The following is a 16,116-nucleotide window of genomic DNA, read 5'->3' on the forward strand; positions in this document are numbered from 1 at the left end:
GCAGAATAGCTGTACAGGCTTGTATTTCTGTACAGGATTTATCACATGCAAAATTCAGAAATTTAGCCCATTTTCTGCTGGAAACCTGAAAAAATCTTTATGAACTGCAGTAGCAGAGCATCAGAGACCAGCAGAGCCGTACACACGAGGAGCCCGCGAGCAGCTTTGTGTCACACCCCGGCTACGCTCAGCCGGCAAACCACAAGCGCGGCCCCGGATTTCATTCATGTCTCCAACCACCTCCTGGCACTCAGCCACGGCCGCACGCACACGGGCGGCTCCGTAGGATGGCGCGAGGGAGATTACTTCATCTCCACAAAAGTAACAGCGAGGTGGGAGGAAACCTCCCATAATTAGAGCATGGGACGGAAATTAAGGTTTCTACTAAGTCTGAGGCTGAGTCGGGTTGTGATCTGTGGCAAGGAGCTCTCCGGTCTCCGTTTCTCCATCTGTAAAGACAAGAACAGTAAGGTACGAGGAGACTTCAACAGCAAACGTTTGTAAGCACGCAGAGATTTCCTCTGAGGGCGGCAGGGTGGGCTGGGAGGACCCACACCCAGGCCGCAGCCGGCCCGTTTCGGCACGGCGCGGCCCCGCCAGCACACAGCGGAGCCGGGGACGCCGCGGCTCTTCACGAGCGTCACCGCGGCCCCGCGCCGCGGCGGAGGGCGGGCGGCGGGGAAGGCCGCAGCGCGGCGGGCAGCGCGGGCCGGGCGGGCACCGCACGGAGCCCGTCGCCGCTTCGGGGCGTCCCGGCGGCAGGTGCGGCCCGGCTCTCCTAGCGGAGGAGGAGGGGACGAGGAGGATCCGGGCGAGCCGAGCCCAGGACCGCCGCGCCGCGGGCATGAAGCGGGCGGCAGCCGCGCCCTTGGGCGGCGGGCGAGGTGACGGCGACCTTGCCGCCGTTCCTCCGGCCGTAACGCGGGGGCGGGCCGCCCTCCTCCGCCGGCGGCCTGCAGGTGGGTGTCGGGGTAGGACCTCGGGAGAAGGGGGGGGAACGGCGGCGGCGGCGGCCCGCCTCGGTGACGCCCATCGGCGGGGCCGTGCCGGCCCTGCCCGCCCCCCGCGCCTCCCCGAGGTCGCCCGGCGGAGCGCGCCCCGGCGCCGGAGGCCGCGGTGCGGTGGGTAGGACGAGACGCCGGCGCCGCTCGGTGCTTCGCGCGGAGGTACGAGCCGGCCCTGCCTTCCGCCCCGCGGGCCGCCCGCGCCGCCCTCCGGGACCGCGCGCCGCGGAAACTTATCCCTTCTCTTCGGCGGTGCAAGGAGGCGGCCCGGCAGCCCCGCGGACCGCCCGGCGCCGCTCCGCCCCGCCGAGGAACTTGGGAGGGAATCGGAAAGTTGGCTCAGGTACCGCGCCCGTCCTGCCGGGAGCTGCTGCTGCTGTGTCGCGGTCGTTTGCGGGGACGGCGCGGTTCTGCTCCGCGGGTGCGAGCGCGGGGCGGGCGGCGGGCGGGGAGCCCTCAGAGCGCCGCCCGAGTCCGGGTCTGCGGACAGGTGGGGCTGGGAGCGGGCGCGGACGGCGCCGTGCGTTGCGCTGACCGCCCGGCGCTGCTCTCTGGGTTGCAAAGCGGCGCTAGGAACGCTGGCGCTGGTGGCTGGGCAGCTCGAGGCGGGCCCGGCGGCACGCGTGGGGCGGTGGTGCCAAAAGGCGGCGGGCGAACCCAGCCCGCTCAGCAGCGCGTTGCTTTAACGGGAGGTGTGTTGCTGTGTGTTGTGCCGTTGCCGTGTCCCGTCCTCTTGGTCTGCGAGGAGCGGAGGTGTCATTCCTAACTGGGGGATTCTGGAGTTACGCAGTTAGTAGTTAATGTGCTTCAGAAGGCGCTGGGTGCATGGCACGGTCTTCTCAGCGGGAGGGAGAATAAACCATACGTGTATGTGTGGGTTCACAAAGCGGGACGGCGCTCCCTCTGCCACTGTTTCTGTGCCACCCAGCATAGAGCAATCCAATGAGTTCGGTCTATCCAGGACAGCCTTTGATCTTGATGAATAGTCTTGGTTTGTGTGGTGATGCTCTGAGGTGAGCTGCTACCCCAGCAAAGTGTAGTGTAGCAAACAAAGTGAACTTCTTGCATGCTGTCATGTTAAAGACAGTTTGTTCTCTCAATACAAAGTTTGCTGCTGTTTCAGTATGCTTACATTACTTCCATAGGTACGTGGTTTTGTATTTCCTCTCTCTTGCCTCTCTGTCTTTTTTTATTTACCAGAACAGTGTTGAGAAACCCAAAACTATTACTTTCTTCTAATGAAGATGGCTGAACTAATCACAGATATCCCAACTCTCCACAGACCTTGCTATGTCTCTGGTTTCTGCCCAAATCGAGCTGCTCTGCTCTCACCTCACAAAACATCTATAGGGCAGCAGTCACTTGGCAGTCTTAGAATAAACATTCCCATTCCTAATCCTTTAGATAATTCTTATGAGGTCCTGATAGGCAGAGATCCATAGAAACTACTTTTAGGCATCGTCCAACACAATAAGCTTTGCAGAAATGTAGTCTTAGGATGTAAATGTGAAGAGAAGTGGAGTTTATTTAAGGTATGCAATTTCAAAACAAACCTATACACTCAACCAGACGGAGCATGAAGGATTATCCAGACCTGACTCATCTGTGTAGATTGTGCACTTTAGGCTGAATGTTGAGCTGAGTGATTTCACTGCTCGCTTTGCTGGGTTGTACCAGTTTTTAAACATGTTATTGGTATTCCAGAGCTGTTTTTCTTGGAAAGAAACTAGGCTAGCAGTGGATGAGACTTGCAAAGATTGAAGACTTAGTTCAATAGTTGATGAAACTGTCTGCTGTTCAATTTTAAATAGGTAGGTCAAAAGCATTGCAAAGTTTTCTCTACTGTCATCTTGCATATCCTACATGCAGCTGAAAATATTCTTGAAGTGAACTGGAGCAAGACAAGTAAAAGTCACCTTGAGCCAAAATGAGGAACTTGCTTGACCCAGGTCGTTTCTTGTGCTCAGAAATGGCTGTGCACCAGCAGCTCCGTGCTTAGGAGCAGGAGTATGTGCTGCTTAGGGCAGCTTCTTACATTACTGTCATCATTGAGTCTTGTTCAGTATTTTCTGCATCAGATCCCTAGCTTCTGGCTTGAACAAGTATGAAGAAATAATAATAATTTTAAAAAAAATCTACCCTCCCATGCTTCCCATCTGTGGAGATTTTTCACTGGTTACACTTTCTTTTTTAATTACAGCAGATCCTAATCTGATTTTTTTTTTTTTCCAGCCTCAGCTTCCAGCCCCAGATCTCCTCTTAGTCTGTACTTTAATTTATTCTTAAAAGCTGAAATAATTGAAAAAGAACAACAATAGTCAGAGGGAGTTGGGGGATGGGGGGGGGGTTTACAGTAATTAAAGTGATGGCTGGAAAACAAGTGAGGTTATGATGTAAAACTGAACCTTTTTCCTGTTCTGTAAATATTATTCTACTGCTTTTGCTGTTCTGTGAAGCAGTGTCCCACATGCAGCTAGGAAGTAGTGCAAAGGGGTTTTTGTGATCGGGGTTTTTTTCTTAAAGTTATTCAAGATATTTCCTCATTCACTCATTTCCGTCGTGTTTGTTGCCAAGGCAGCTGGCCAGTGGCCTTATTAGCCATGAGGTGGTTACACTTCTTGTTTGTGTGGTACTGGAAACTACACTGGAGGTACCAGAAGCAGCAGATGTTGCACACTGAACCTTAGTGAGTGGTTTCTGTGAAAAGAATGAAATGTTTCTGTCCTTGGACTGAATTGTTGTGTAGTTATGCATTATATCGCTTGTTATGTGCTGTATAGCTATGTTTAAAATGCCTCCTGTCTTCCAGCACACTAAATATTTACAGTGAGCATACGACCACTGCCATATGTTTGGAGTGAGTAAGCCATTAATTGAACCAGCCCAATTTCATGCTCAGAATTCTCACTTATTTCATTTCAGTTACTAAATTGCATGTTAAAAGCAGTGTATGACAATGGCAGAGATAGGATGGTGAAACAAGAAGTGGAGTCATTTTTCATACCTCCTGGTCATTTCCAGTTAGCACACAGATAGAAAATCAATTGTAATCTGCTCATAATTGCCTTCCTGGTAGAATTATGAGACATTTCTCTCTCGAATTTTACTTCTCTTTTCCCCCTTCCTTCTGCTTTAATTTCCCCCCCCCCCCCCTTGCTGTTTTTCCTCTATATGTCATGTGGAATAGGAGTTTGAGAGGGGAGGTATGGATGGATGTTTTTCTGTGTAAAGCTGTGCATTTTCACATATTGCTGCGGAGCAGCTTGAGACTGTCAAAAGGCATGTTCCATGCCGTGGTATTTATTGATGAGCAGAAGTTGCTGAAGGTTTTCCTAACCTTGGGGCTTTGTGCTTAGATGAACAAGGCATTGCTCTCTTTACCTGTTTCCATATTGATTATTTCAGGCTAGATCACATTTCTTGTATAAGGCTGAGCTCATCCAACCAAAAATTCAGATTGCATTTTGCTTACTGAAGTGCTCGACTCTGCACCTGACACTTCCACTCTGCAAGGATGCTTTGCCCCCAAGTTCAGGAATTACTTAAACATTTTGATAAACTCTAGCTCCTTTCATTCTTGAATGCTGGAATGCTGCAGAATTCAAGTGTTCTGAAAGAGTAGTTGGGTTTTCAGCCCTGGACTGCTACAGTCCCATCTGGAAAGGTGTAGATGACCATTCTGAAGCTTGAGGGAGAAGAAAAACATCTCTCCTTCTGCGGCTGCTGGCTGTGTTCTGCCAGGCTCTCCTCGCACTCTGCCTGGCTGTTGTAAGGCTGTTTTCTCTTGATTTATGACACCAGTGTAGCGCTCTGGGTTTCACATACATCAGCCTCCTCCCTGCCAGGGGAGATGTCTGTTTATGTGTACCTATGTGTGTATGTGCACACAGATGAACAAAAAAATGCTACAGGGGTCTCTTGACCTTTAAATGTAGAAAGGTTATATGATGAGACTCAGGAAATGCCGCTCCCAATACCTTTGTTTGAGCCCAAAGTATTCTAAAACAGAAATGGGGTCTGAGTTCTTTTAGGATAAATACGTGTAAAACTTCTGCAAGATTGTACAAACTGTTTAACACACATTCTTATAAAATGTGGTTTTCTTGAGGGTGGGTAGAGAGAAAACAAAAGCCGTGTTTGGAAGGAGAGGTTTTGCTTAAATGGAAGTTGGTATTTTGAGAGAAGTGAGGAAGAGACAGCACAACACTAAGTGGTTGGGAGTGAAGGAGAGTTTAAAGGTCATTAGTAATCCTCCCAGTGGAAGAAATACAGTAATTTCTTTTGGTATGAAAGGAATGTCTTAGGAGGAGGTTGGAAGTTACAGAGTAGTGCCCAAGACTGGGGAAGTGAGTGAAGCTGAGCAGTAAGCATGCCTCTGCTGCTACTGCGAGTACCTGGCAAGCAGTCTGCACGCTGCGGGCAGCGAGGGCTCTGAGGTTGGAAAGAGACTGAAACCCTTGAGTGCTTCAGTAATTGACAAAAACCGTCATGACAGTTCCTAAAAGACCAGTTGTGTGAGCCATCCTCCCATCTGAGCTATAAAAAGTGATGTGTTGAGAAATCAGTGAGTCAGTTCTTGAAGAAGATTGCCATAAAACTTTGAAATTTTGCGATGAGTTGAAAATTTCTGTTCTGCTGTGACTTAGAGCTTTTATCTGAGAGCTCATGAAATGTGGCACTTGGGCTGAGACTGGTTGGAAGGGGCAGGCTCCAATTCTGTTACTAGAAACTACTGTCCTCGTTTACTTTTGTTCTGCAAACTGATGCTACTGTCATAGCTGCTATCTGCAATCTTTTGTCACTGTGCTTTGCAGTTGCATTATAATTGGTGCCCAGATTTGGATAGTTCTCTCAAATCCATCATCTGTAAAGCTGTAGTTTGAACCTCTCAGTTACCTCATCTTTCCTGCTCAAAGCATTAAATCCTCATCCTCGATGAGAGACACTTCCGCTATGGAGTGCCATCAGTGCTTTCTTTCATGGAGCTCTCCATTCTATCAAAGGGAGGCTCTGAGAGCCTCACAGATTGTAGCAGCATCCCCTAAGGCCTTCCCAGCTTAAAACTTTCAACTCCTTGGAAAACCTCAGATAATCTCTCCCATCAATACCAGTGCCTATTGTTCATCTTGCTGAACGCACCTCTGGAAGTGGTTTCTCCTGGCCAGGGAAGGGCTGTGATTGCAAATGCCCAGGGCAGTGCACCTGGCTAACAAGGCTCCAGCAGCTGCTCTGGGGTTGTTGCTGCTGTCCTTGCTGGCTGCCAACTGAGCTGTGAATTGGACTCGTTGCTGTTTCAGAGCTGTCACAGTTGGATTACAGTCTGGGCTTCCTGAAGTTGTTGCTGAGCTATAGCCCATAGTTACAGCTGAAGGATGGAAATCAGAGTTTTCTGCTTTAACTCTAGTTTTCTCCAGACACTCAATCATCTGGCCGTTGGTAGCTTTTTGTGATAGCTGTTGCATGGAGGATAATATCTGATATCCCGCATACATTGGCAAAGCCTTCAGCAGGTTCCAGCAAAAAGGTCGTGTGGCTCGTGAATACATTTAGTAGTACCCACTGGCTGGAGTTTGACCTCATCACCAGATCTCATTCAAAGTTCAGACATTGCTTCCTCTGAACTCTCTGCTTTCTTCCCTGAATGTACCATCCCTTGTGTTATGAGCAGCACTTGGTAACATCCCCTTGCCTGTTGAGTTATGAGAGAAACTGCAGTTCCTTCTAGAAGTTTGGTATGTCCTTGCATTGTGGAATGACACAGCCAGCATTTTTCCAAGACTCTGTGCTTTTCCAAGACTAACTGTGCTTGAACTTTATTAAAGTTTAACTCTTAGTTCCATGCATGGTTTCCCCATGAGGTTTTGTTCGGTGTTTGGTGGTGGTCCTCCATTTGATTTGTTTCATAAAATGGGCAACTTTCATGAGACCAGCTAGTAGTGTAGCTCACATGTAACTGCGTGTAACTCCTAAATCCATTGTTCTTTGAATTCCATCAAGATGGGACTGAACACAGAAGTGACTTTGGCTATTTCTCTGCTGATGAGAATACTTGCTAAGTTTTAGACAGCAGCTTTTTACAAATGATATATAGAACCCTAGACAAGGAAACCCTTTACTGTGAGAACAAGTGTTGTCATCTTGATGCTGATCTTTCTCTTCTCTATATACAGAAAGCAGTTTGAATTGTTCATCTGCATCTTGGATTCATCAGTGTGCCTTAGGGAGCACTGGGAAGAAAATGTAGCAGGGGCTGAAAGCAGATGCCTCCAGTGGGCATTGCAAGTAGAGGTTAGTCCATCTGCTGATGCGCAGTGCTTTTGTGGAAAGGAAAGCCTCATTGTCTGCTAAGTGCAAGATGATGTTGCAAGAAGAGGTAATAAGGCCAAGTGTGCTGCATTAGCAAGCCTGCAATCAGTAGATCATATAGTGATTGTTTGCATCTTTTTAACTTTGGGGCTTGCCTTTGGAGTACCATGTTCAGTTCTGGTCTCTGAAGGACAGTAGAAGATATGGCCTTACCGGAGGGAGTGCTGAGAGCAGCTGCCAGGGTGGGTGAGGGCTGAGGTACTTGCCTGCAGAGAGGCTGGGACACTTAAATGTGTTCAGCCGTGGTAAGGGACAGTTGAGGGAGATCTTATTGCTCTCTTCAGCTATATAGCGAGAGGGTGTAAAGAAAACAGAAATAATCACATCAAAGGCTTGCACTAGAGGAGTAACAGCCAGTAGTTGCAACTCACAGAATGAGAGCTCTCAGGGCCAAAAAGGCTTGCAGTATATTATTTTTAATGAAGGAATCTGTACCAGGTATTCATTCACAGGACAAAGATCTGGTCTGCTTTCCAACTTTAAAAATAAAGCCACAACCTGTGTACTAAATGTAGAGGAAATTTTGTCTGCAGTATTCATTTCTAATTTAAAAGTTGCAATGTTCTGAGCTTAGAATGAAGTGAACCTGAGACTCCAAAGACCTACAAAGATTATGTAAAATCACTAACAGATGGTTTGTCTCTTTTTGATATATTAGATAATTACATGAAAGTGGGCAAGCTGTTTTGTTAATATATAAAATACTAGGATTTCAAAGAGACGGTGTGTGTAGCTTAGTTACCAACTTCCTGGCGGGCTCTCCTGATTTCAGGAATACAGCAAACCTCAAGAAAACCCCATACCCAAGTGACAGGTAGTCTGATAGGCTGCTGTGCAGCTATTTTCTCTTAATTTATTTTTGAACTTGCATTTGCAGCTACAGTAACCTACTTACTATAGAGTTTGCCTATTGTTGCTGCTTGTCAGTTCTATTAAAAGCCTCTCCAGAAAGTATAATTCTTTCTGAATTATACACTAAGTGTGTCTCAGCAAACCGTATTTGCCAGCTTGGTCTTTCTTGCTTCTTAACTTTAAAATCTGGGTGAAGATTTGGACCTTAACGTACTTCTCTATCTTTTATCCCAATAAATTATAAGGTTGAAAGTCATGCAGAAAATCTGTTGCTGGCAGCTCCCTCGGGGAAGGCTCCAGTCCAAAATGACAACTGCAGCAGCATTCTACAGGCACAGGAATTGTCTCTCAAACATAACCCTGTGAAGCCATTTAGGGCTACACAAAATCCAACCAACACCTTGAACTCGGTCCAGGAACCCTGGAGATTAAGGAGCTCTGTTGCCAGCAGCATGACCTGGAACACAACCTGTCCGTGTTGCTAGATGGTTTGAGAAGCCTATTTTCCTCTGACACTCCTTTCAAACTCTTAATAATAGCGTGGCACAGATAAAAGATGGGAGGTTGACTAGTGAAGTCTCTTAAATTTGTATTTAAATGAAGAGAATACTTCTTTTCACTTAACCATGTTAGTTTTGTTAGAGGATTTTCTTCTGACAGAACAAATTTGAATAGAAGTACTTTGCTAAGCATGACGGCGTACACTTTGTACAGTTGTAGGCATTGTCTGGACGCCCAATATTGTCACAAGGAAAGTTAATTAGGCAGTTCAGATTTTCATGTTCAGAAAACACCCAGACAGCATGACTCATTTTGGAAGTGGGAAGAGATCAAATCCAACGTGTATCACCGGAAACTTCTTTTTGGCTCTAGAGTGATTTGTAGCTTGGTGTCTCTCCTTCAATTCATAAGTAATAATAATAAAAAAAGTTAGAACTTTAACAGTGTAGTCTTTGGCAGTGATCTTAAACTAATTGTCCTCTGGTTTGTGGCAGAGATATGCAGTGTTACCCTGCTGTCAGTGGCTCGGCTGCCATCTTGGGGCACGCAGGGGCTTTGGGCATCTTCTGTCCTGCAGCCACCTGGAGAGCTTGCTGATAGAGCTGGAAGGCCTAGAGTGAAAGTGGCTTTTCTTGGTTTTCTTTAGGAAGCCGGGTAAAAACAAGATAGACTCTTCAATCTGGGATTTGGTAACTATTAGTGGGTGATTTTTCTCTTTTTTTCTTTTTTTAAGGTTTTTTAATCTGGGTTTTCTTAATAACTTAAGATATTTTAGGCACTTGCACCACCAGAAAAGGTGGACAAAAATATAAGATATTGCATTACAGTGCAGTTCTAAAGAAAATGAACAGAACTATTAGACTTGCACTCAGCACTAGTGATGGCTGTTGTGTTTTTCCATGTTTACATTTTTAAAAGGAAAAAAATACTTTTTTTTTTTTTTTTCTTTCTGTCAGAATCTGTATCAGGGCACAACGCAATTCAAGATTCACAGTATTGCGTAGGCTTCACAGTCTTTTACTCCTGTGCGAATTGGACATGTTGAAGAGAGTCCAACAAAGGGGCACCAAGATCGTTCAGGGACCGGAGCATCTCTCCTGTGAGGCTGAGAGCTGGGACTGCTCAGCTGAGAAGGGGAGGCTCAAGAGGATCCAATCAATGTCTATAAATCCCTGAAGGCAGTGCAGTGAGAACAGAGCCTGGCTCTGCTCAGTGGTGCCCAGTGCCAGGATAAGAGGCAGTAAGTGCAAACTGGATCACAGGAGGTTCCCTCTCACCACCAGGAGCACTGCTGTGCTGTGCAGGTGATGGAGCACTGGCACAGGCTGCACGGAGACTTTGGAGTCTTCTTGGAGGTCTTCCAAAGCCACCTGGACGTGGCCCTGGGCACCCTGCTCTGGGTGTCCCTGCTGGAGCAGGACTTGGGTCAGAGACACCCAGAGGTCCCTTCAAACCTCAGTGATTCGTGGTGCTGTGGTTCCATGGAGAAGCATTGCTCTAGTTTTGTGCTCAGTCCATACTGATCGTTGGGCAGGCTTATATCAGAACCTGCAGGCCACCTGGACCCCTTTGAAGGTTATGGCCTGGAGAGGAATGCCTCTCTGCTTTGTTAAATGTTAAGTGTAACTACAGGCGGCTGAGCCTTCTTTCTGGAAGTGAAATAACTCCTTGCCACTTGTTTCACTGTTTTTGGAGATGGTTTTATATGTTATTCTATAGAGAAATTGTACTACATTTTTAAATGTGTTTGATGCTTGTAATTATTTTTTTAAAGGCTAGTCATTTTCCCTAGGCAAAGCATTACTCATCTTTATCATAACACCAGTTGTTTTTTCTGAATTCCAGGGAGTTTTTGCTGGTCATTTAATTCATTCCTCTGCATGGAGTGGTGGTGGGTTTTTGTTTGGTTTAGTGACCATGTGGGTACAGCCATGAGCACCATTTGCCATTCCTCAAAACTAAGCAGCTTTCTTTCCAAGTGTTATACTTGAGATAGTTGGTACCACTCCAGTTGCTAACTGATAAAGAGGAATTTTTGTTTTACTTCCACTTCCTGATCTGAAATATAAGCACTTCCCTTGCAGCTCCCCAGGACAATAGTAAATGTAGGATATTTTGCTGTGACACAGCAGTGGGCTTTGTCTCAGTATACAACCTTTGTCTCTATTTCATACATGCAGTGGTATGTGATTGATTTAACTTGTACAATCTATTCTTGCAAATGCATCGTTTATAACTGGATGCTTAGCATAAAGTTCTGCAATAAAAGATAATGAAATGCTGTAATAGGACAAGCTGTCTTTCTGATTGCTGCAACAATACCACTTGAGTTACAGAATGACCATTTGTATGCTCGCATAAAATCATTTCTTAAAAAGCGGCTTTGTTTTCATGTTTGAAATGAGAAGAGTTGGCTGCAAGTAGCAGCTATCTTTTTTTCTTTCTGATTTTTGTTTATAGTAGCGTTTCCCCAGTAAATTCAGCCTACGCCACCTGAATTTCCCAGGTGCTGCAGCTCTCTCCTCTGGCCCATGGGACCCCTCAGCCATGCAGTTCAGCCCAGTCCCTGATTGTCCTGCCATGTCCAGCCAGCCAGCTTGCAGCTTTGTGTTTCCTTACTCTTCAATCAGATGGTATTAGGGACCTGATGAGCACTGTTTGTGATGTCTGATCTTTAGGAATCTCAAAAAATAGGTGTTTGGAGCTTCCTGAAAGAGCTGCCAAATGCTTTATTTTGGTGACTGGATTTAATTTACTGGCTGTGTTCTAAAGGTTGCACAACTAGTCAAGTTATTGGATTTGCAGGTTTTAGCCAAGCAGAGCTTACTTTGTTCATTTGCACCATGTATTCCGAGTGATGCTGCTGTAGCCTATCACAGATGAGATGGGAGATCCACATCATTTCTGACTAAGGTTTCTTTGTTGACCACCTCATTCACAGTTGGAAAGCTTTGCTGTCGTTGCAGACATGATTTAATAGGATGATGTGATGTCTTGTAAGCCTTGGGCAGCACAACCTTTAGGGATGAGCGGAGAAAATTCTTCAGGTACAGGTGGCTGCTTTAAGTAGCTGACATCATGCAAGGAGTTGAATTAGAAAATGTTTTCTTAATTCATGCAACTGCAGCCTGCTGGAATATTTGATATAAATGAATATAACACAAGTAATTAAATTCAGTCCTAGTGCAAGAGTGAAGATTTATCAGCAGCTGACAGTCAGAACTGATTCTGTAAAGACATAAGGTTGGAGTGTGGGAAGTTGTTTGGTGGTGTGGGAGTGTTTGGTTTTGTGCATTGTTATTACTCTACTTGTTACTGTAGAACACATTAAGGCAAAGAAGGCTTATTTGCAAGTAAACTAGCAAAGCTTATACCCTTATTTTTAAGGCAGGTTCTCACACTGGATCACAAATTTGCCTGAACTGTGAAGTTCTCAGCACGTTACACATGGACATAACTGGTATCTTACGTACCAGAAATGCTTATTTTGGCTGAGGGTAGCACAAACAGTGCCTGGCTCCAGTTAGGAAGATCCTGAACTGGTGTCTGATGCCAAGTGATGCTGTGTACAGCTCTTGGGCATAGGTGAGCCGGGCTGGCTTCTTATTTTGCCTGTAAGAGTTTTAATATGCTTAATGTTATCCAATACCAGCAACTGAGGTAGTCTAAATACCGCAGCAGGGTCTGATTAGCTTTTTCGGATCACAGCTTTTATTTGCTGTTCGCAAAGAGGCTTAATCCAGTGCTGGAGATCAGGCTTCCCACTGGGCTCGTGGGTAGCTTTCTCTTGGCCTTTGTGCTACAGTGGCAGAAATCAGTGAGGAGCTCCTCCTGCAACCAACTGAAGGGCTGTGAGGCAGCGGCTCTCTGCTGGCCATGGGCAGTGCAACCCAGGGAAAGCAGAGCGTGGGCTTCTGCTGGGCAGTGTGCTAGCTGAGTGTGTGATACAGCCATCAGTGCAGTAGCACGATGGCATGGGATTTCAGTATTTTTAGTTGAGCCTCGAGCCTTGCTGCTATTATATGGCACAGTCTGTGTGCTGTGGGGCCTGTTAGATTGGGACGGGTAGGCAAGGCTGAGTTTGGGTTTAGGTTTCATTGGGGCTTACCTCCATGAAAATAAAACAGAACATACAACGTGCTGGCTGTGGCCAAGCTCCTGATTTCCCGGCAAGCATTGCATCACTGCAAAGCAACAGGAAGATCTTGACATCCTGAGCAGGGCTATGAAATAGCAGGGGAAGAAGCTTTGTTACAAACAAATATGAGTGGCTCCCAGACAAAGGGTGCTTCTCAGTGCCTTTCTATCAAGTGTCCTAATGTTTCAGTGCCACTGCGTAAAAATACTCTTTGTTCCATGTATTAATATTATTTGGGGTTGCTTTAATCAATTTTGCCTTCCAGCAAAACTGAAATACACCCACAAATCCTGCTATAGCTCTGCATTAGTGCACATCTATTATACTTATTGACCGATGTACAAAAGTGTCGGGAAATTCAGAAGGCGGTTTCTGAATACTTTTCATTGCTTGGTGTGAGCTCCTTTCATAGCTCCTCACACATTGTACCAATATGATTAATTTTGCTAACGAGAAAAGGGGAACGCAAATAGCTAGTGATGGATTTGCTTCTCTTCAATATACAAAGGAAGTTTCCTGAATACCCTTTATATTTCTTAGGAGCGTTTTTTTATATTATCATTATTATGATAGAACTCACAACTTTTACCACTTAAAAATAATTCTTTTCTTTGTTTCATGAATTAGAAACAATGAGGAGAAGCCAAAGTCTGCCCAAGCCAGGTGTTTCTTGTTGGCAGCCTGCTCCCTAATGACTCTGGCTCTCATACAGCAGCTGCCTGCTAGCCTCCTTTGTATGGCCCATTGTTGCTGCACACCCCTCGTTAATACACATGCTGCCCGGGGCAGCCCCTGTGAATGACATCAACTTGCTTATCTTAGAAACCCCAAACCTGATGCAGGGCGGGGAGGTTGCCTTGCATCTGCCTAGCCAACTAATTGTGAGCACCGCGGGTTGTGATTGGCTCCCCTTCCTCTCGGTAATAGGTTAAGCAAAGACATTGCGGGTCCATCTGTTCGTCCATTCATTGTTCTGCTCGCTCGCATCAAGTCTGCAGCTGAAATCGTGTTAAGGAGTTGCTTCTGGAACAGCTACAAGAAACCAATGCCTGTGTGCTTTCCAGCGAACGTAAGTATAGGGGCTTCTCTCTGCAGAAATGGGACATTTCTCCTTTCGGATGTTCCAGCAGGTCAGTGTGCCTTCTGACAACATGAGCGTGTGCGTCAGCAGAGATTGGCACGCTTTGGGCATCTGGAAAAAAAGAGAGGAGAAAACGTATCTGAAGACTTAAAGTGTATTCAAGAGTGGTCTTCTAGCTCAGTACAGTCTGTCAACGAACTTCTAAAAGCATTAGAAATTGTATGTTTCCAAGAATTTGGAAATGGCAGGCAGTTCCCATCAGTAGAACAAATTTTATTGTAGCCCCTTTGGAGGTAAAAGAAGGTTTTGACTTTGACTTATGATTCCTTTTTTCTTTCTTTTTTTTTTTTTTTTCAAGTAAGCTGCTGTTTATTGCAATTTTTGAGTGGTAGTAAAGCTTTTTTAAAAAGCAAACCAATTTTCCTTGTTATAGCATACAATGAATAAATTTTTCTGTGTGTGAAAATAGGAAGAGCTCTTCTGAGGGGCATGTGAAGGTGCTGTCGTGCTATACAGACCATTGGGATATTCTCAGGTGGGAACATGTTCTACTGAAAGCTTTTGTACTTTGAAAGAGATTCGTAAGAGTGTCAGATCTAGTCCAGTTAATTTATAAAGCTTCTAATCTGTTTTGTTTTATGTTTTGAGTTCAGATGTTAAGCTGAAGAACTCTGTAACTCCATGAGCTATGTTCCAAGGATCCTGGAGAAAAAAAGAAAAAAAAAAAAAAGCCCTAAAAACAAAGACCTTCATATATCTGTTGAGAGGGAAAGAGCGTATATAAAGGGGTTAAAAAGAGGTTTGCATTTCTACCACATGCCCTATTGTGTGAACATATGCATGAGTCTATTGAAAGTTTTCAGAAGATGGGCAGGCCACCAGTTGCTGGTCTCCTGCAGTTCCAGTAGACATCTGTTGCCCCAGAGCATTAACCAATCTGTTCAATGGGACATCCTTCCTTTGTTGGACAGAATGATGCAGACAACAGCACTGGCTGAAATACAATGGTAATTAAATACATAGAAACTACAGCAGTAGGTATTTATTACATATTCATTATTTTATTTGCATTGTTGCCGTAGCGTTACGGTTTGGGTAACAGATACATTCATTTTTTTTCTTTTCTGATCAGCGCCGCACTTCTTTCTGTGACAAGTAATTACAGCGTTTCAACAAACTGCCATTTCAATATTTCCCGTTCTCTTTTTAGAAGACTTAGAAAAAGACTTCCTGTGTGAAAACAAGAGGAACTGTTTCAGTGTAGAATGTATCTTCGGAAACTTTGTGGAAGGTCTTTTGGGAATACACAATTTCTATTACCTTGCCACAAGACTTTTTCCTCCTTGTTATTTTTCTCCATGAACAAAATTTGCATTAAAATACTTTTCTTATGTTCAGTCATAAGTGGAAAATATTCAGAATAGACATTAAAAGATTAGATGAGTTCTTTTCCCTCATTCCTGTGAGAAACAGAAATATTTTGTGTGAATTGAATTAATGAGTTGATTGTTGTTAGCGGTTACAAAAAATAGTGGTAACTTAAGAAATGGAAAAAAGAATATGGTTCTACCATGTGGTAGCACAGTGCTCATCCCCAGTGCTGATAAATGTCTTTGACTCAGTAATACAGCATTTCAGGCCTTTATCAGCAAACCCACTGTGAGATACTGCAGTTTCAATCAGGCTGTACTTTGTTCTTAAAAGTTCTGTTGCTGTAAGTATGTCCAAATTGGAAGTTACTCTTTTTTTTTTTTTTTTCCTTTAAATAAAACAAATTCTGTTACTCCACTGTGGGCACAACCAAAAGTTGCAGACTTTCCTTGACAAGACTTTTTTCACTGGCTTTATTTGCTTGTTTGGCTCTCAGTTGAGACAGAAATCATAGTGGGTATTTTTCTCATCTGTCTTGCATTGTACCGGTAAGCCTGCTTTAAAACCTACATGCATAATGAGAGTTTCTTGTCAATAAAGAATGCAAGGAGTTTTTCTTATCTGATGTTCCTCCTTGAATAAACGTGACCTTTTCTGCTTTCTTGTGAGCTTCTTTGTCCTGTCTGAAGATACACTGGCATTTATGTGGACTGTAAGTTGGCTCAAATAGACTACCTCTTTACTAACCACATCAAGATAAAATAATCAACTCCAGCGTTTAACAGAACATCTGATCTTTGTGG

The 16,116-nt window shown here is 45.0% G+C and overlaps 1 protein-coding gene across 3 annotated transcripts in view; it reads left to right on the plus strand.

Annotated features, from left to right (window-relative positions):
* The first annotated feature begins 254 nt into the window (after window positions 1–254).
* Window positions 255–16,116, plus strand: part of ZC3H12C (zinc finger CCCH-type containing 12C) — a 41,257-nt gene continuing 25,395 nt past the window's right edge. Inside the window, exon 1 of one of the 3 annotated variants that reach the window (XM_042867982.1) lies at window positions 255–471. In XM_042867982.1, the coding sequence (XP_042723916.1) occupies window positions 361–471 (111 nt within the window). In that variant the 5' untranslated portion in view covers window positions 255–360. Of the gene's footprint in view, window positions 472–925; window positions 960–1,284; window positions 1,348–16,116 lie in introns of those variants that run through there. The other 2 variants (XM_042867985.1, XM_042867983.1) reach the window with 2 other exon arrangements.

Source organism: Lagopus leucura, unplaced genomic scaffold (genome assembly GCF_019238085.1).
Source record: "Lagopus leucura isolate 7727_CA_CO unplaced genomic scaffold, USGS_WTPT01 Super-Scaffold_100001, whole genome shotgun sequence".
Classification (NCBI taxonomy): Eukaryota; Metazoa; Chordata; class Aves; order Galliformes; family Phasianidae; genus Lagopus; species Lagopus leucura.